This window comes from Phyllobates terribilis, unplaced genomic scaffold (genome assembly GCF_046119375.1).
Source record: "Phyllobates terribilis strain yellow unplaced genomic scaffold, ASM4611937v1 Scaffold_5__5_contigs__length_657084704, whole genome shotgun sequence".
NCBI classification, from domain to species: domain Eukaryota; kingdom Metazoa; phylum Chordata; class Amphibia; order Anura; family Dendrobatidae; genus Phyllobates; species Phyllobates terribilis.
In genome coordinates this window covers 148,921,772-148,943,459 of record NW_027362765.1, presented here as the reverse complement: position 1 = coordinate 148,943,459, position 21,688 = coordinate 148,921,772, and the positions used below count along the sequence as shown (strand labels likewise).

Sequence of the window (21,688 nt, the reverse complement as noted above, 5' to 3'; positions counted from 1 at the left end):
TGTAGCATAAGTGTTACACGTACGCCGCCTAAGTTCAGATAGGGACGAGACGGGTTTCATGAATTCTTTGGAATCCTGGGGGAACCGTTACTCAGGGTGACCATAGACAGTTTAACAGTGGAGTTTATTCAAGTACGACCAGTACCATTTAACTCTTTGAAGAAACAGGCTTCACCACAGTACAGTCTATTAAAGCAGGTACAGTAACGGCAATCTCTTCAGTAGCACAGTTTAGCACAGATTAGATCTCTTAGCAGCACACTTGTATGCATACACAACCACAGGCTTTTCCTTCACAAGGACACAATAGTACACAGCATTCTTTATCCTGCATGGAGATGGAGGGGGGGGGGATTTGATGAGGGAGATAATCCCTGTGACACAATTCCTTCCAGTCCTTATCTTCCTGCCTGATAATACTCAGTACTGTTAGTTCAGGGAGTGTATCTGACCTGTGTTTAGTTTCTCTCCTGATTTGAACCCTGTTCAGTTGCCTTCTGGCAGACACAGATAACACACCACCTCTCTCTTCGACTTCAGCCAGACTACTAAACAAGTTCCCCACAATCCCCCTGGGGCTCTGCTAAACACTCCCTGTCTCCTGTGACTGTGTTAACCCCTCTAGTTGCTGGATGCTTCTGAAACACAACACTTCGTGTGTGCATGTCACATAAGTTTCTCTATTTAAAATGAACCTGTCACGTTCATACTTTCATAACCATGGCAGTTGGCCTGACTCCTGACTGAATTATTATTTTTACTCTGAATGGCTCAGAAGTGTTCACTGGGAACTCCCCATCCACTTTGCTCCGGTTGATGAATTTCCCTAATCTTTTTGAAAAGTTTAATGTGATTTGTCATTATTCTATGCTGCGCCTGGTAATGGCAAATGTAATCCTGCTGACAAGTTCCATTAAAGCACTACTCCAGTGCTTTTTTTTATTTATTTCAGCTCTGGAGTGGTGCTACTAATCTAAGTTTCCTGGCCCAAGTCTTATACTTACCAGCCGCCATCTTCTTTTGTTCTCGGCTCCGCTCCCGTCATCTTCTGCAGATTGTGAACTGTGGGATCACTCCAGTGTTTGCTGGACAACCTGGAAGTCACATCTCAATGTAAGTCAATGAGAGCCAGAACAAGGTTCTCATAGACTTACATTGGGAGCTTGTGACAGTTACCTCTGAATTCCAGTCTGTCATCTGTGTTCACAAGATGGCGGATCGGGACTGGTGCATTGCTGGGAAGAGCTGAAGATAGGGGCTAGTAAGTATTTTGCTAGGGGCAAGCATCTTAAATTAGTGACACAGCTCCAGCGCTGAAATAAAAAAAAATGCTGCAGTGGTCCTTTAAGATACAGCAAAAGGAAAAAATACAGCGTGGAACATTCAACCCCAGGTAAATAAAACGTTACATTTATTGGATGCAATTAAAATACTCCATTGTATAGTACTGGACATGTTATGGTAGCTGACCTAATCGTTTGATATCGCTTTAAGGCGCCCTTAAAGTATTTTTTCTCTGGCTTGTTGAAAAAAAAAGAAATTGTTTGCTTTTCATACTTTTTTCCATGTCTTTGCTTTTTATACATGATTTTTTTCCCTAAGTTTTTTTCACTAGAAAATACAATAGAAGAATGGATGGCAAAATGCCTCACCTACAGCATGTTGTACGAGGCAGCAAAATAATGAAAAAGCATAAAAATATATACACTGCAGTGTGTTACATATTTTGTTACTGACTCATAGCCAATATCTAGCCATAGCTAGAAGAAAAATGCAGTCTGTGAACCTACTCTTAAAGCAACCTTCCACCTTGGCACTGGAAAGTGACTATGCATTTGCCATGTATAGTCACCGTACCTGGTGCCCACCGTGTCCAGCATTCCGGTGTTCCTACATCGCGGATGGTCATCTCAGTGCCATAGGGAGCAGTGACATGTCTAAGCCACGTGTGGACAGCACAGGAAGGGAAGGCACAGTCCACACTTATTCTTAAATCCATTGCTGAAGTTTCTATTTAACAAGTTCTATCCTTTTCTGGCCGCAGCAGCGATCCAAACTGATATAAAATACTAATGCAGAATAATTCCATATAAACGTGGCCTCAGTTTCATTGTTAACAGTAGTAGATTTATTTCTGAAAGTAAAATTCAGAAATGTGTATAGATGATATAAAAATACACAGCAGCCTGTGGTCAGAATACAGTCCCATAGCAATTATAGGATATGTTTACATGCCCTAATCCTCGAGGAATACAAGAAGAAACACTGTCAGGCGGTAAATTACACTTTGCATTTGTGCTATTATTTTATCAATATTGACACAGGTTCGGTTGTAAAATTTTCACCTGAATGAAATAAAAGAGTCAATTACTGAAAACGTTAATGGGGTGAAATGCTCTTAGACTCTGTTTATACCTGGTTACAAAAGTGTATTAATCCTTTATAGGAGAATAGGTCCCAAAGCTCTATGGCTGCTAATTTGTTGACAGCCGCTGTTCTGCTCACTGCCGCTGCTGGCTAACAGTCTATACAAACATGGCAGAGCTTTCTCATTTAAAGGGAACCTGTCATCACATTTATGTAGGTATATTATACTTTGAAACACAGCATGACAGCAACACTTCAGAGGAAACAAACTCGGAAAAGCCGGCTGGGAACTATGTGTATCAGCTGAATAGTCTGAGGCCGGTGCCTGGTGACTTCTCCCCGTCCCGCTCTTCTAGACTGACAGGTCTCTCTCTATGTATACACTTAAAAAGAGACATATCAGTCTAGTCGTCCGAGATAGTCCCCGGCCGGCCTTTCAAAGTTTGTTTTCTCTGAAACTATGCAGCATATCAATAGTGCAACCAGTGTCTGGGTCATGCTGCTCGTGGTTTGGGTAGCATGAATCTAATGATAAGTTCCCATTAACATGTTTTCCTGTCTGCTCTGAGTCCTTTGAATGTCGCAAAGCCGTTGTACCAATACCGATGTCATTTTTTTTGAGCGGCCCTTTGCCTAGACCAGAACCTCACAAGTTTCACCAAATTCGGGTTGTACTAAACTGATTGTCTACTTCTACCAGTTCTTTTGCCACTGTGGATGGCGACAGTAGTACAGATCTGCCATAGAATTCCCAGTCTACACGTAAAGTGCAGGGTTGGACTACTAAATCTGAGTCTTGCTCCTGATAACCCCTATGCCACTACTTTTTACAGATACCACAGCATACAGTATGTATTTCGCACAGTAGCCAGTTGGAGTATGGTCCAGAAAGTGGCCAAAAATCAACGTTCTGCAGTACTTCCTTTCTGCTGAATGGAATAACAGAGCAGCCAGCCTCTTACTATACCCAGATCTCGCTCTAACTCTTGCCTGACGCTTCCATAGCTCACATTGACCCAGCAATGGCTCCCCCTACCATTATCTGCTCACTAGCTTTTACTTTGACGATTACACTTAGCCCAATTTGTGTAGCATTAGTTGGTACTCTGGATTTCTTGGTCTCTTACTCTGTCCAACTGGTAGTCTCTATGCGACTCCACTGGACCAAGCTGCATGGATCAACTCAGGCTCCACATCACTTGCTTATCCCTAAAGCTATGTCACTTCACAGTGGCAGTGCTCAGGACTACTTGCTTACATACATCAAGCAGGTTTCTCTAGGATGTGGTTACACTGCACTGTCTGATCTGGTGCCAAACTTTTTCCTATTAAAACCCTCTCTTGGCCCCTTCCTACTACCATTCTGGTATAATGTTAGGTAGCGCCCCTCCTGTAAACTGGCAATAAGGAAATGTGTTTACTGGTGCCCAGTGATATTGGCAGGGTCTGGTGCAGGGGCAGACACAGACAGACGAGGCCCCTGTGCAACAACAATATACAGGCCTTTTGCAATCCAACAACTCATCATAATGCACAATTCCATCTGCTTTGGAGGTGGTAGAGGCCCCCCTACCTCTTGGGCCTCCATGCGGCTATACAGGTTGCTCCAATGATATGTCCACCCCTGCTCTGGTTAAATGTACGGCAGCCCACCTGCTTTATAAAACACATGGACTACAAAACAATATGGAGCAACATGATGGCACACAACTTGGCAGGAGTAACATTCAAAGTGAACCTAAGATTTAACATAAAAAGGGCGTATGTCTGTTCCCCTTTTACTCACTATAGATTTTGAATGTGCGAAAAGGACAATTTAGATTATTTTCTGCAGTTAATAAATGCAATTTCATGACATGAATAAGAGTAACAGATGATGGCTTATGGCAGATGTCACTGTAAGTTTTTTTATATTGTCAAGTTCTATAGGTAAAAAGTAGATAATGAAAAATGACAAATCTGCATATCATCAATGGAAGCCCAGAGTAGTCTACAGATCACTGCGGAGATTGGTCAGTCATTGTTTTCTGATTTGTCATTTTAATTATGGCATGGTTGACCTTCATAGACCAAAGTCAAATGGCCATCTGAAATTTGTAGCCTTTACACTCCCCCAAACACATTAGATTAAACCCACTGATTTTGGCAGTTTAAGGCAATTATCTAATGTTTATTGGGGCTTCGCTGATGTTGGAGGAGAGATGCATCTTGTCCAATCATTTTGTTCACAGAGGGCATAAGTCACTACCAGAAGAGTCTGAAGCCCCAAACACTTTAGATAGCTGCAGACCAAATAATGATTCGGCTGGCAGCTATCTTACCCAAATCTCCCATACACAGGAACACTCGTTCTGCCAAGCGCTCCTGTGTTCTCTATGAGAAAGCCGCTGCCAGACATCCCTGGTGGCGGCTTATCTCTTAGGGAACAAAAGGATCAGGAGTCCGAAAACAAGTATGCCATATCCTTATCTTCCCTGAAATATGATTGTACTGTTGCCCAACCCTGTCGATATCAGCGGGTTCGACGGTTGTTAATCTAATGTGTTTGAGGGCCTTTCTTCCCTTCTTGAAAATGGATTGTTGGGGCGGCCAAGCAATCATCTGTAAGGGGGAGTCAGACGAGATAGCAGTCTGACAAATGAGCATGTTGTCAATAGCTATCTCATGTGTATTGGGGCTAGAAGGCAGGAGAAAGAAGTGCAATAGGGTCTTATCCGGTTAAAATTTTTTAAAGGTTATGCTAACCTGGTAGAGTCGTGATCACACAACAATTTTAGCGCATATCATACCTGCTGCTGCAAGTCCGCGGGTCCTCAGACCAAAACTGAATGTGAGTAAAGGAGATTGTGGATTTTCCACGCTGCTGGTGGGTGGAATAGCAAATCCAGGTACACACAGGAAGGGTATGTGTTTGTTTTTTTACTAAATGATTGATGGTTTATTTGTCAATAGTTTTTGTCCTGAAGAAGAAGTATGTTAACTTCGAAACGCGTAGACAAATAAAAAAACGCATACCCTTACTGTGTGTACCTGGATTTACTATTCCACCCACCAGCAGTGCTGAAAATCCACAATCTCCTTTACCCACATCTCATGTATTGGCATCTTAAGACTTGTTGACTACTTTGCTTCATGTTAATAATTATGCCACAATTTCAGAAAGTAGTTGCAAAAAAATCACAACATGACCACGATGTGTGAGTAAACGCATGCCCACCCATAAATGCATAATTCCCCTGCTCGAGCATTTTGAACTTCATGGGCTCCTGATAAAGACCTTGGTAGTACAGATATCTAACATGTGGCCGATGAGCAGGTTCCCATGGGCAAACATAGAACGAGGGAATGAAAAAACTACAGTACAAGCGATATACTCTCTCATTATTATTGAGAATTTTCCATCCCTTCTGTGAAAGTATCATCAGGGGACCCTCATCCAAATTAATATGAGGGTTTCCCTACTCTTGGTTGAAGCACTGCAATAGAGAATGCTGTACCAAACCTTACAGATTTCCTAGATACCAGTCACAAGTACCACTTGTATCTGACCTTTGCTCGGTTTATACACATGCCATTTTATGACAATAATCTAAACAAGCAGCCTATTATCAGCAATTACAAAGGTCACACACCAAGCAACGGGCACCTGCTCGCTCTTATCACTGCTCCGCTGAGTGATACATTCTTTCTTCATATTTTCCCAAGTGGTAAGAACCAAATCAATCCTGATCAACAGACCTCATTACCTTAATCCATTTATATAGTAATATAATTACTCTAAAAGTAATTACAGAGGAGAAAAGGATTTCCTGTCCCGCCCTGGACGCCTTAACTTTTTGTGGTTGCTGCAGTAATTGTTTGCCTTCATTTTTTATTCTGGATATCGACTTGGAAGCACACCATTATGTCTGATTGCTAATTGCATCAACAGTCCTTTCATCTACTATGTAATCTTGAAGAGTTGTTCAAAACTTTCCTAGTTGTCGGCACTAATCCATGCGGAAGTGAATTACAAAAAAACCTGCATATTGGCGAATGGGGATTTTTGTAAAATTCAAGTAGAATTCAACTCCTCTAGAATATATTCGCTCATCTCTATTGCATAGCGATCATTATGTTGTAACATCGGACATTGTGCACCATGTTCACACAGACAATCTGGAGTGCGTTTGAGTATAACATTCACATCCCATAAATTATACTATTTATTTACAATACATAAATTGATAAAGAATTGTACAGACATTCCCTCTGATTCTGTACAGAGAAAATGTAATCGACTTAGCGATAAACTATTTTATAATCAATTTCATCGTTTTTTACATGAACAGTGGCATCTGCAATAATAATGTACTCATTTCAATATGTATACTCCTCCGTTAAATGAGTGAATAATCTCCTTTTCCATTACACAATTTTTTGAAAGATGAACAAGAATTTTTTGCTCGCTTACACGATTTTATGTGCTATGAACGATTCATTTTTGGACACATCATTTAGTCGCTCAGCCCACTCCTATTACATTATTATCATGAACGACCGATTTTTACCGTTAGAATCGGAAGGATTATCGTCCAGGGTAAATGCATCTTAAGAGACTTGTCTTTTATACCAATGCAATTACTGTGATTTTATGGTTGGTACAATTGTTCTCTTGTATGCTATTCCTAGAATGTGATGATATTGGGACAAAGTGGAAGGAACATTGCAGATAAAGTTGTAGCCTGTCCCTGCTTCGGGGATATTTATTATTTTCATCATTTATTTTTATTTATTAATTTAGCATCATTAATTCCATATCACTTAACGGACAATAGAATTAAAAGATGAGATGCAGAATCTTCAAGGTTGTGGAGTGGCATAGCTTATATAAGGGGGCTGTAGAGTCTTAAAGAGCCAAAGTGTCAAGAGTTACAGTTTAGAGAATTGTTAGTGCCGGCAAGTCAGATACAGATGAAGGTGAGTACAGCTTAAGTGGGAATCTGGGAAGTATAGAGAGGCCCCAAGTGAAGCATTATAGGGAGCATTGGTGACGCAGAGCTGTTGGAGGGGAGTCCTGAGACTGCTCTGGGTTGAGAGTGTCGCTTTGTAACAGTGGTGAACTGACAGGTGTCAGCCTAGTGTGGAAGTTTCGAGAAAGAAGTCTAAATATTGCATCATGGGAGCATCTGAAAAAGTAGCTGGTGGAGCCGATTTGCTGGGAATGTCAAACACATGTGGGCGTCGAATCTGTACCACTGTGAGATTGGGATGAAGAAACTAAGTGATGTGCCATCATGTGTAACCATAAAGCTAAAACCCCTGTCAATGTGAGATGTGAGAAGTATCCAGTATTGTGACTGCTGTCTGCTATGGTTGTAAATGGGATCCTACTTTTATAACACTAACTGTTCGTGGTCACGTGGCAGCTCCAAAGTGGCTACCATAAACTGGATTTGCATCAGCTACTCAGTTTTCCAGGACCAAAGAGTTGCTCTGCCATTCATCCTTTAACCCCTGTACAAAGATCTGGACTTACATGGAAGTCTCTAAGCTAGGGCCATGGCGTATACTGCTGTTCGGTGGTGCAAGCTAGCAAGAAGGTTAGTCATGTAGCCAGGTCAGAACCAGGAGGTACGGGAGGTCCAAAATCATCAGGCAGGAGAAAAGTCAATAATCTAGCCAAGGACAGAGAACAGGATAACTCAGGATGAAACAACAGATGCACAGAACACAGGTAAACCAGGTAGCACAAATATTGACTGGCAGTGGGAACTGGCTCTAAGGGGTTTGTAAAGTGACCAGCCCCACCCAGTGATGATAGCAGAAAGAAACCCAAAATAACAGGATTAACCCCATAGCTTCTGGACTAAACTAACTAGGATTACAATAAAGGCTACTAAATAGTCACTCTGCGTCAGCCGACAAACGAAACAGGAGTAGAGAGGACAGGCATCTGCACAGATGTCACACTTCTGCTACCATGTTTTGACCTCCACCACAACACACCTTAGGAAATGTTGCATATTTATGCCCCAATTTCCCCCCCAGATTACATCCCTTGCAATACACTTGGTGAAATCCTCATGAAGTCTGTAAGTAACTCCTGTAGATTTGGCTGTGGAACTGTTTTAGTTTCGTGGCGAAATCCATAGCAGATTTTTCTGTCTTGTAGGAACAAAAGACACCCAAGAAACACTCTTCTCTGTGTTTCTAATGGTGAGTTCCAAGTCTCCTGTAGAGTTTAAAATTTGCATATTAAATTTCCCAGAGGAGCATTGCAAGACGAATAAACCTCCTTACCTTGGCATGCTAGAGCAGGTGTGTCACTCTCCACAAGGAGAAATGTTACACCTTAGATCTCAGTCCAGAGCCTCTCATGTAGCTAAATCAGTTCTCATACTTTGCACTGATGAGGGGCAATACCCCCAAACACGTGTTTCCAGATTGAGATTCTGATTTGGCTTTTATCCTAAGTCATATTGCAAGACTGGTTAAAGAGTCGATAATGACTTGTAAGATTGCAGCTTCCAACAGGTGGCGTTATAGAGTTCAAGGCCTCTTTCTCTCTCAAGAGGCAATTTGCATAGTAAAATGATAACATTTGGTCTGCCTGCATTTATCACCAGAGGGAGCTTCACAAAGTTTGTACATGGACAAGAATGTATCAGCAACATGCAAGAAACTCCTAGCCTCCCCCACTGGTGGTTGAAGGGGAATAGTTAATGTTTATGCAGAGGATTTTGAGTGTTAGTGTGAAAAAAATGAAGCTCCACTGTTAACCTTTTACATTTCTTAAAAAAATCAATATTCATAAGTAATTTTAATTGATCACTGTGATTTCAGACTTTAACTTATTTGATAAATGTGATAAAATGGAATTTGCAAATCACTTTATTTAAAAATATGTTTTACCCCTGAAATATCACTTCAGAGTGTGGCCCCTAAATATCCCCCTTATGGTCCACTGCATGTTGTGAAGTGTAATCTGTCTCTAGCAGCAGAGATGCAGAGATGGGTTACAGGAAGAAGGGCTTGGTCTCTGCTCTTGCTCTCCTGTCTGCCAACAGGCAGATTGACATAACAGGGAGGCAGGCATAACAGGGAGGCAGGCATAACAGGCACACTGACATAACAGGGAGGCAGGCATAAAAGGGAGGCAGGCATAACAGGCACACTGACATAACAGGGAGGCAGGCATAACAGGGAGGCAGGCATAACAGGCACACTGACATAACAGGGAGGCAGGCTTTGAGTTCTTGATGGGCAAGCTGTTGAGCAATCTCAGATTCAATTCATGCTGGGAAGCATGCCAAATGACGTTCCTACACCTTTAGAGCTGGCAGAATGCTGATGAAGATGAACCGCCCAATCAACGACAGTGGATGACAAGTTACAGAGAATGATAATAAGGAGAGTTCCTGGACATACAGTACAGACCAAAAGTTTGGACACACCTTCTCATTTAAAGATTTTTCTGTATTTTCATGACTATGAAAATTGTACATTCACACTGAAGGCATCAAAACTATGAATTAACACATGTGGAATTATATACTTAACAAAAAAGTGTGAAACAACTGAAAATAAGTCTTATATTATAGGTTGGCATTCTCTTGATGAGCTTTAAGAGGTAGTCACCGGAAATGGTCTTCCAACAATCTTGAAGGAGTTCCCAGAGATGCTTAGCACTTGTTGGCCCTTTTGCCTTCACTCTGCGGTCCAGCTCACCCCAAACCATCTCGATTGGGTTCAGGTCTGGTGACTGTGGTGGCCATGCTGGTTCAGTATGCCTTCAATTTTGAATAAATCCCCAACAGTGTCACCAGCAAAGCACCCCCACACCATCACACCTCCTCCTCCATGCTTCACGGTGGGAACCAGGCATGTAGAGTCCATCCGTTCACCAAATTTGGACTCATCAGACCAAAACACAAATTTCCACTGGTCTAATGTCCATTCCTTGTGTTCTTTAGCCCAAACAAGTCTCTTCTGCTTGTTGCCTGTCCTTAGCAGTGGTTTCCTAGCAGCTATTTTACCATGAAGGTCTGCTGCACAAAGTCTCCTCTTAACAGTTGTTGAAGAGATGTGTCTGCTGCTAGAACTCTGTGTGTCATTGACCTGGTTTCTAATCTGAGCTGCTGTTAACCTGCGATTTCTGAGGCTGGTGACTCAGATAAACTTATCCTCAGAAGCAGAGGTGACTCTTGGTCTTCCTTTCCTGGGGCGGTCCTCATGTGAGACAGTTTCTTTGTAGCGCTTGATGGTTTTTGCAACTGCACTTGGGGACACTTTCAAAGTTTTCCCAATTTTTCGCACTGACTGACCTTCATTTCTTAAAGTAATGATGGATCATGGCCACTTGTTTTTCTTTACTTAGCTGCTTTTTTCTTTTTTCTTGCCATAATACAAATTCAAACAGTCTATTCAGTAGGACTATCAGCTGTGTATCCACCAGACTTCTGCACAACACAACTGATGGTCCCAAACCCATTTATAAGGCAAGAAATCCCACGTATTAAACCTGACAGGGCACACCTGTGAAGTGAAAACCATTTCCGGTGACTACCTCTTGAAGCTCATCAAGAGAATGCCAAGAGTGTTCAAAGCAGTCATCAAAGCAAAAGGTGGCTACTTTGAAGAACCTAGAATATAAGACATATTTTCAGTTGTTTCACACTTTTTTGTTAAGTATATAATTTCACATGTGTTAATTCATAGTTTTGATGCCTTCAGTGTGAATGTACAATTTTCATAGTCATGAAAATACAGAAAAATCTTTAAATTAGAAGGTATGTCCAAACTTTTGGTCTGTACTGTAGATAATACTATGTAATACCTTGTACAAAGAGAGCTTTAATACCCGTCATATTTTTATCTCTGTGAATTCTTTCCCTAACCACCATCACGTCATCACAGCTCACACACGCTCCTTCTTCCTATAAACTGCAGCGCACGGAATCAATCTTTCTGTCGACAAGGACATCTCCCATAAATCAGATACTTTTCTGCATATTTCTGAGTTTCACAGCCACAACCTCACAAAAGCTTCTCACCCAAAGTTGCTGAATAATTTGGGAGGTGTCCAGACAAGACTGTGTGCCCCCAGGGCATCAGAGGGAGATGGCACGGAGAGCTTGGCACACAAAGCTGAGCTTCATGTTCTCAACTAAATAGGATTCTACTGCCGCAGCTTTAATTTGTGTACTTTAATTATCAGCTACGGATTGACAAGACTGTGACAATCACATTTCTTAACTGCGACCTGTGGGGACCTAGAATATTTTATTCTTGCTTAAATGACTAAGAGTAATATCCACATACAACAAGTGCGGATACGGATTGCCACTGAAATGTGCATCTGAAAGCCACAGAGAAAAGAAATACATTGAGATGTATAATATAATTTATTGAAGGGGTTTTCCATGGTGGACATATATTTCTGTAGTCATTTTATGTGCATTTTATGTGCATTATGCACACTGTCAGGATTACGCTCTATTGCCATCTAGAACAGACATTGCTTGCCCACAAGTATTCACCTAGCATACTGGAAGTTATGTGCTAACTAGCAATACAATGTTCTATTGAGAAAAGCAGATGAGAAGCTAGTCTGCACTATGCAAATAATATACTTGTGAGCTTCTGATAATTAATTGAGCTGGCAACAGAGGAGAATCCTGACAGTGTGCATATTGCACACTGTCAGGTTTCGGAAATCTGAAGTCACATAGAATGACTGCAGAAATTTATGTTCAGCCCAAAAACCCCTGTAATTTCAGCGTAACTGACATGGTTAACTAGAATACGGGGTTGAGAAGCAGAATTGCAAATTGGCCATGAATTCCTTAACAGGCAGTAAAAATGCAGGACATTTTCCAATGTCTGGAAAATTATATATATGCATCTGTGATTTTTGGAGGCTGGTGGTACTTGAGCAGGTCATCATGATTATAATTATCATCATTTTACAGCTCACGGTAAATGCTAGAGATGATTTCATGTCATTATATTGAGCTATAGATCTGTATTACTAAAAGTCTTTATCTTTCATTATGGTTTTATAGTTTGTCCAAAAAAAATTTGGGCTGTCCATGATTTTTGGATAAGTTGTAGTGTTGATCGAGTATGTATCATTAACCCTGTATCACGGCTGTTAGACAGCTGTGACACATGCAGAGATTGCCTCTATTTTGGCGTGCTTGGCGTTTCATTCACTGTCACCGCGCCTGCAAGTGCCACGGCTGACATCTGTGACACATGCAGAGATTGCCTGTCTGACAGTGAGTGAAATGCCAAGCACGCCAAAATACTCGGCGAGCACCCGAGCGTGCTTGCCAGAAAGGGTTAATGATACATACTCTATCAACAGGGCCGCCTCCAGGTTTTATATATATATATATAGTACAAGGACAAAGATTTCACTTCTTATATTACATGAGCGATATCTATTGTAAATTCCACAACAGCTCAGAAACCGGTGAATCCTCGCAGCGCACAGTGCAGACCGGACAGTATAGTCCTCCATACAGTATTATGGGCCCCATATATTGCTCCATACAGAATAATGGACCCCATATAACGCTCCATGAAGAATACTGGTCCCCATATAACGCTCCATACAGGATACTGGCCCCCTTATAACACTCTATACAGAATACTGGCCCCCACATAATGCCCCATGCAGGTTGTGCCCCCACATAATGCCCCATGCTGGATATCACTCCCCCCCATATAATGCCCCATGCAGGATGTCACTCCCCCCATATAATGCCCCATGCAGGATGTCATCTCCCCCCCCATATAATGCCCAATGCAAGATGTCACCTCTCCCCCCATATAATGCCCAATGCAGGATGTCACCTCTCCCCCCAATATAATGCCCCATGCAGGATGTCACCTCTCCCCCCCCATATAATGCCCCATGCAGGATGTCACCTCTACCCCCCCATATAATGCCCCATGCAGGATGTCACCTCTCCCCCCCATATAATGCCCCATGCAGGATGTCACTCCCCCCCATATAATGCCCCATGCAGGATGTCACTTCACCCCCCATATAATGGTAGAATGTCACTCCCCCCCATAAAATACCTCATGCAGGATATCACCTCTCCCCCCCATATAATGCCCCATGCAGGATGTCACCTCTACCCCCATATAATGTCCCATGCAGGATGTCACCTCTCCCCCCCATATAATGCCCCATGCAGGATGCCACCTCTCCCCCTCCATATAATGACCCATGCAGGATGTCACCCCTCCCCCATATAATGCCCCATGCAGGATGTCACTTTCCCCCCCATATAATGCCCCATGGAGGATGTCACTTGTTACCCCCCCATATAATGCCCCATGCCTACATACATATAAAAAAAATCAAATACCTCACTTCTCACCTGCTGCCGCTGCTCCAGACTCCTCAGCGTCGCCAGCGTCTTCCCGCTGTGCGCTGTAACGGCTCAGGAGAAAGCACGGTGTAAAGATGTCTCAGCGCCCTCTGACCTGAGATGCCACAGTGCAGCAGCCGCGGAAGAGACCGGAGCTGCTGCGGAGGCACGGGGAGAGGTAAGTATTGTGCCGGGGCCCTGAGCAAGCAGGGGGTGATGTGCGCTGGCATCAACACCGCACCGCTCACAGGTCCCATAGCACGTCGGAGTGCCTAACGGTGACTGGGCCCCCCTGCCTGCTCAGGGCCCCGGCACTTGCCCGTGTGCGCTGGGTGCTGACGCCGGGCCTGTCGATCAATACTAATAAGCTGTTAAAAAATAAATAAAAGGTCCTGGTTGGCAACCCTTAAGGGATCTGGTCAATAGTTAGTTATCCTTGTTGATCTAGAGGAAGGCAAAATCCCCCAAAAGGCACAAGCTAAATTGCCATAAAAGGGAAAAAAATCCTTTCTACAAGTGATGCTTTGCAAGGGTTTTATATATTCGCCTAAGTGCTTATGTTGCATTGTTTCCAGGAATCACCTAAGCCTCTCTTGAAACAATGAACTGTTTGTGCCAACACTAGTTGATTATAAAGACCTCGGGTCATCAACCTTTGGCACATGTGCCGCAGCCAGCATGTAGATAATTTTTGCTTGGTATATTCAGCAGCATCCACATAAAATAATAACAGACATACAGTTTGGCTCTTGCTGTGACCAAAATACTGCTCAGGCTCCCCCATGGTTGACCAAAGGATGCACTATTTTGAGGGCTTAACTTGCGGCCATGTTCCAGCCATGGGTGGGTGTTTTTTTTTGTTGTAGCTATATCCAGACCATGTACTAGGTTGGCAACCTCAATAAGATAACTTGGATTTGGGGGCTTAACTAGATTTGATGCAAGCGTTGCAGTTGCACCTGGACCTTGGAGCCTAGGGGGACCCGAAAGGTCTGTGTGTCAATTTACGAAGAACATTACAATTAAAAACCTGTCATAGTTGGAGATTTTGCATTATAGCCCATAAACCTCAAAAAATTACGCCACTGCCAGGTGGCAGTGTCGGATTGGGATGGCAAGGGCTCACCAGTTTAATTGACGCTAGAGGCCCACTGTTAAGCTACATGCAAATATTAAATTTCCTTAATTCACAAATGTACGTATTCCTCTATATAATAATAAACTAGGTAGTTTGTTGAATGAATGATGAGATGCTGCTATTTTCCATACATAGTGAATCAAATGTATTAGGCCAAAAACGCTCATGATTGGGGTTAAGTGACTTACTCTTGCAGAGGGGCCCACCGGAGGATTCACCTGTTAGCCTGTGGGCCCGTCCGAGCCTGTAGGTAAGTACAACACCAGGCTAGCAAAGTGCATGATGTCCACATAAGTTTAATAAGGTAATGCCAACAGTATGTACTGAACAAGTGTGGCTGAGGCTATGCAAGTAAGGTAAACCCATGCTTGAAGTGTCTGTGTACATGGCTGGCACTGAGCTCTACCTTTCTTCCTTAGTAACAACATTTAGGGTCTAAATAATATTGTTCTGCCATTGTGACAAATTCCATTTAAAACATTACTAAAATGTAGGAAACAGCAATCAAGTAGGTGGCAAACAAAACTGCCAACATAAGCACAACATAAGTAGACAGTACATATTATATGACTTTATGTCTTACATATTGCTTGGCATACAGAATACTACATCCATGTTTTTTTTAAATCAGGAAGATATACAAAGAATATTACAGAAACCCTGAGACCGACAACTCCGGAGCATCACAGCTCTTACAGTAAAGAATCCTGCTGGCTTTAGAAGCAGCTGATTGACACTGCATACTGGTTTTGAGTCTGATGTACAGGTCCGCACAATTCCATCTCTGTTAGTGACTCTCCTAGTTTTATTGTAATACATTACATAGTGCATGCAGGTTATTTGATGCATAACTTTACATGTCCACATTGAAGCTCATTTGCCAAGTGGATTCCTAAGTGTCATCATCTATATATATAGTCAGAGTCCAGAGAAATACATTATTGTGTCGCCTGAATCACAGCCCATAGGAATACACTTAGGCACCAAATGTCACATGTAGAAGGCAAAATCTCTTGGGCAGATGCATGGAGTAAAAAAGCCGTCATATAACAGGCATGCACCGTAAGTGATGAAACTGTTATTATAATTATTATTATAGTAATGTAGAACTGTTGTTTCCTAATAATTACGTTTTACGACATGAAATGTAGTTTCCATTTTTGTCATTTTACCTATTAAAAAGGAACATTCTGTGAGTGAAAAGTGGGAGCAAGCAGAAATCCTTCAGAGACACTCAGCCCTCCTTTCTTTTCTTATTTTCATGATCTTGATGCATTGTATTTGATATCAGCACTAGGATTATAAAGATCAACAAAGGATACAACCAGGAATCCACTGGCTTGCTGAAAGCTAATGGGTCATTTTTGGCCACATTTGCTTTCATCTGGTACTTCTTCGAAGATCTCACCAGATTTTCATGTATTGAAGAATCTCACTCTTTAAATTTAGGTCAAAATGGTTGTAAAGTTGGTAGATTTGGTGAGACTGCTGATTGCTAAAATAGGTCATCAATGTGTGATCAATGGGGGACTGACGGCCGAAAAAATATGGTTGGAGTGGGTATAAGGCAAAGCTGCATTTATAGAACAGACGTTGTGTCTAAAACAGCATTGAAGGTGTGATGGTCCTCCAGAAAGCACCACAGCCCTTTTATTCTGCTGTTCCGTAGGATGTCTGTGGCTGAACCCAACTAGTAATGACACATTTATGGCTTATTCTAAGGATCAATTGTTAATGTAAATTCCTATAAAAGCCCAGTCCAATAACCTAAGGAGCAGGGGTGAGAAACCAAAATTATCACTGTAATCCTGCAAATCCAGCAATGGATACAAACTGCTATAACATAACCCGGGGCTGCTTTGAAGCAGTAGAAGGAATATTCTTTATGTGCCGGCTCTATGCTTTTAGAATTGCCTAAAATGGGAGCGATTCTGGTTACAGTTTATTAGAAAACTTTACATAAAGTTCCTTGCACTGAAATAGACTATATAAATAGGTAAAATAGTTATTTTAAGTCACACTTTCATCAGTGTAACAGTGGTTACATATATGTCATAAAATGAAAGTACATCTAAAGGCACTGGCGGACACAAGCCAAAAAGGGCCCCTATGCAACTACAATATGGGCCCTTTGCAGTTTAATAGCTCATCAGAATGCAAAATTCCACCATATTTGGAGATGAATGTGGCCCCCTTTCCTCTTGAGCCCCTGGTATGATATGTCTGCCCCTGTCTAAATAAGATTATGTTCAATGCTGGAATATTGATGGAAAGCCATTCCTGTCTGATTAGTAGGGTCTGACCTTACTGCTCATCCATAATAGCTGGAAAGAAGGAACTTTGTAGGGAAAAAGTGTAAGCCCCATGTAATTGCATGTTACTATGTTTCATTACTAGTTATGGGCACTTTTATGTCAGAGAGAAGCCAAAGGGGTTAAGGCCATTTAATTTCGAGAAGAGATGGATAACATGAAACTGGAGTCCCGCCTTTCGGGTACTGATGGCATATCCTAGCGATATGCCATCATTGCCTGTCAGTAGAAGACCCCCATAATAAATTTGTAAATCACTCTGCCACTGTTGGAATTCTTGTGTGACCCATGCGATATATATGTCTACTATGACCTCACATTTGATACAAGACATTTGTTACATTAATGAGCTCTCCCATGTATCAGCTCCACACTTTATCATAAAAAAGTCTAGCGATGACACCATTGACTCTTATGGTTGGATACAACACATCAGGGACCTGCTACACTGGTGGATGCAAAAGTCAGACGAATAATCTGCAATCTCACGCTAACTCCTCTTCATGTTTCATCTCGATACTCCATACATTATAGCTACGCACAATACAAAGCATAGTAACTATGGTTCAGCATTAGAATAAGTCAGTACCCCCTCATAAATTGTCATGTGACTGACACAGAACGTTTTATAGAATGATGAAGCAGAGTTAACACTAACATTGCCATATTATAACCATGTTCTCCATTGTTTGATCCAAGCTATGCAGGAATGAAGATGTCATATACAGCTCAAAGGAAAACTGGAATTAGTTCTTGACACTATTCATTATTAAATCTTTGCCAACAAGTATTTCATGCCAACTTAGCCCTTGCCTGGCAGAGGAAGCATATGAATTTAGGTATAGATAGTATTATTCTGTTGACACAGTAGTGGGGTATATTGATCTATACATCAGCACAGAAACCCTTGTAGGATTGTCACTGGTCGCCTTAATGGAGGGTGGGGTAAACATTTCATCACAGTTAGTGGGTTTCTTTAAATATGTTAGTCCTTTAAAGGATTTAACAATATTAAAGAGGTTCTGCAGCATTGAGTGCCAAGTCTCACCTGCACCCAATTCCTTTATAACAGCATGACGGCACAGGGAGAATTCACTGTTTGATTTCAGTTTTTGGCTGTCAATAACCTGGCAATCCTCTTTACAAGTCATTAAGACGGGTTGAAATAAGTATGGCCCATATGTCCAAGGACTATTAGGAGTTTGGCCAAATGCCCAAGGACTATTAGGAGTATGGCCCATATATTCAAGGACTACTAGACTATTAAAGTATGGCCCATATGCACAAGGACTATTAGGAGTATGGCCCATATATTCAAGGACTACTAGACTATTAAAGTATGGCCCATATGCACAAGGACTATTAGGAGTATGGCCCATATATACAAGGACTACTAGACTATTAATAGTATGGCTCATATGCACAAGGACTATTAGGAGTATGGCCCATATATACAAGGACTACTAGACTATTAATAGTATGGCCCATATGCACAAGGACTATTAGGAGTATGGCCCATATATACAAGGACTACTAGACTATTAAAAGTATGGCCCATATATACAAGGACTATTAGGAGTATGGCCCATATATACAAGGACTATTAGGAGTATGGCTCACATATACAAGGACTATGAGGAGTATGGCCCATATATACAAGGACTATTAGGAGTATGGCTCACATATACAAGGACTATTAGGAGTATGGCCCATATATACAATAATACAAGGACTATTAGGAGTATGGCCCATATATACAATAATAAAAGGACTATTAGGAGTATGGCCCATATATACAAAGACTATTAGGAGTATGGCCCATATATACAATAATACAAGGACTATTAGACTATTAGGAGTATGGTCCATATATACAAGGACTATTAGGAGTATGGCCCATATATACAATAATACAAGGACTATTAGACTATTAGGAGTATGGCCCATATATACAAGGACTATTAGGAGTATGGCCCATATATACAATAATACAAGGACTATTAGAATATTAGGCGTATGGCCCATATATACAAAGACTATTAGGCGTATGGCTCATACAGTATATACAAGAACTATTAGGAGTATGGTCCATATATACAAGGACTATTTGGAGTATGGCTCATATATACAAGGACTATTAGGAGTATGGCCATATATACAAAGACTATTAGGAGTATGGCCCATGTATACAATAATACAAGGACTATTAGACTATTATTAATATGGCCCATATATACAATAATACAAGGACTATTAGGAATATGGCCCATATATACAAGGACTATTAGGAGTATGGCCCATATATACAATAATACAAGGACTATTAGGAATATGGCCCATATATACAAAGACTATTAGGAGTAGGGCCCATATATACAAAGACTATTAGGAGTATGGCCCATATGCCCAAGGACTATTAGGAGTATGGCCCATATATACAATAATACAAGGACTATTAGGAATATGGCCCATATATACAAGTACTATTAGGGGTATGTCCCATATATACAAGTACTATTAGGAGTATGGCTCATATATACAAGGACTAGTAGGGGTATGTCCCATATATACAAGTACTATTAGGAGTATGGCCCATATATACAATAATACAAGGACTATTAGACAGTGAGGCTTATGGCCCATATTCCCAAGGACTATTAGGAGTATGGCACATATCCACAAAGGCTCCTACTTTTGTAAGATTAGATGAGGACAGGTCATGGTTGCAGTGAATTATTATGATGGTCAGATAATTCTAATATTTTATAATTGTATAATATGATTATAATCAGTAGGGCGTGAATATACAGGCATGCACAGGTAAAGATACGTGCTGCTATCCTGTCTCACAATGAGGATCCTACTTTTGTTGTATCCCTGAAGTTGACTCATCATGAGGATGTCTCTGCTCCTGCCTGGGGCCAGGACACATTACTGATCTCCCCGCACACCAGCCTTGTCAGTTATGTGATCTCAGTATTACACAGTATAACCATCATTGCTGGATCTACACGTCCTGATGCTTCACTATCACACTGATCAACTGGACATTTAACTGCATCCTGTGCCCATTATCTGCCTGCTGTGCCCATTGTGTGCCCCTTGACTTCTTTTTGGAGGATTCTCCCTTTGCCTAGACTAGTATATGTGACAGCAGACTTCTGACAAGTACTTACTCTGTCCTTCAAACTTCCTGATGATGGTGTCCAGATAGGTATTCTGGGGGGCCACATGCCCCCTCCTCACCGGCATCTTGGAATATGGTGTCTCCTCTTTTTAAAGCGCAACAGAAAGTTCCCAAATCCCCCTAGGCGACCCCTGTATTTGGGTCTTTTATCAGAGGAAATCTCGGTGCATGAATCCGCTCTTCTAGCTTCATGCTAATAACATCTTGCCGTTCAGTTTAACCCTTTCTGGAAGCAGAAACCAGATATTCCTGTTGATCCTAGGAGCAATGATGGGAGGATTAGGGATTTGCAGGGATGGGAAGAGCAGTACAATGAGCCACGTCCAAACTACACATGTGCCAGAAGAGAGGAGTTGTCAACAGCCACAACTGTTAGGATGACAACTTCAATCCAACCCCTGCCCACTGGTGGCTTAAAATAAAGCCCAACCAGGTCAGAGATCACAGGTGCCTCCCCATCCAGAGCAGCATCCAGATCAATGGCAAGATAGTGGGAGCTGTCCTCTGTGTGCGGTGCTGAACGTGCTGCTAGTAATCCGCAGCTGGGGGTGGAGAGGGGCTGCTCTCTATTAAATCCAGACTCACGTTGCATGCACAGACAAGTCTTATTCTCAGTGTCTAGAAGACAGTTTGGAAGGAAATCCCTTCTGTTCACTCTTTAGTTGCTGGGCAGATTTGCTCGGGTGTCCACAGAAGCTGGCGGTGATCAGCTGCTGGAACCAGGCTCACATTTCTGCATATGACATGTCTCAATTCACACAAGCCGATGTTGATTGACTTTTACTGTCCATCTTTTATTTATTTTTAAGTTGCGTCTTTTTTTTTATAATTGAAAATGTAAAACATTTTATAAAACACAGACAATACAAGTCCGCAAACCACCTCCACCCCTTAAAACTCCCCCAACCCTCCCTCCGTACATAAAAATTCCCTGCACACAGATCATATATTTAAACTGTGCTGCTATGATAGGAACTGTCCAGCATATAGGAGGCAAAAAATGCAGGAGAAAAAGCAATAAGACAAATGATAAATCTGGAGCAACAGTCCATTATTTTTACGTCGTTTTCCATTATCTTTTCATCAGATTTGCCAGAAATACAAGGAGAGACATAAAAACGCAAGGCAAACATAGCCGGTGACAGGCACACAAGTCAGACCTGCGAAGGCAATCATATCAAACATTATTATTATTATTTTTTTGCTATTCGGTACATAAAGGGTTAAAGCACTTCCAGTAGCGGATGATGTTTAGATTTTTTTCCCACTTTCCTTATAAAGTGGGATTTATTCTGTAATAAGATGAGCTGATGTA

At 41.7% G+C, this 21,688-nt stretch overlaps 1 protein-coding gene across 2 annotated transcripts in view; it reads right to left on the bottom strand.

Moving 5' to 3' along the window:
* Positions 1–20,987, bottom strand: part of KCNH6 (potassium voltage-gated channel subfamily H member 6) — a 322,142-nt gene extending 301,155 nt beyond the window's left edge. For both annotated transcript variants that reach the window (XM_073683164.1, XM_073683165.1), the window contains exon 1: positions 20,363–20,987. In XM_073683164.1, the coding sequence (XP_073539265.1) occupies positions 20,363–20,438 (76 nt within the window). In that variant the 5' untranslated portion in view covers positions 20,439–20,987. The remainder of the gene's footprint in view (positions 1–20,362) is intronic.
* Positions 20,988–21,688: the final 701 nt, after the last annotated feature.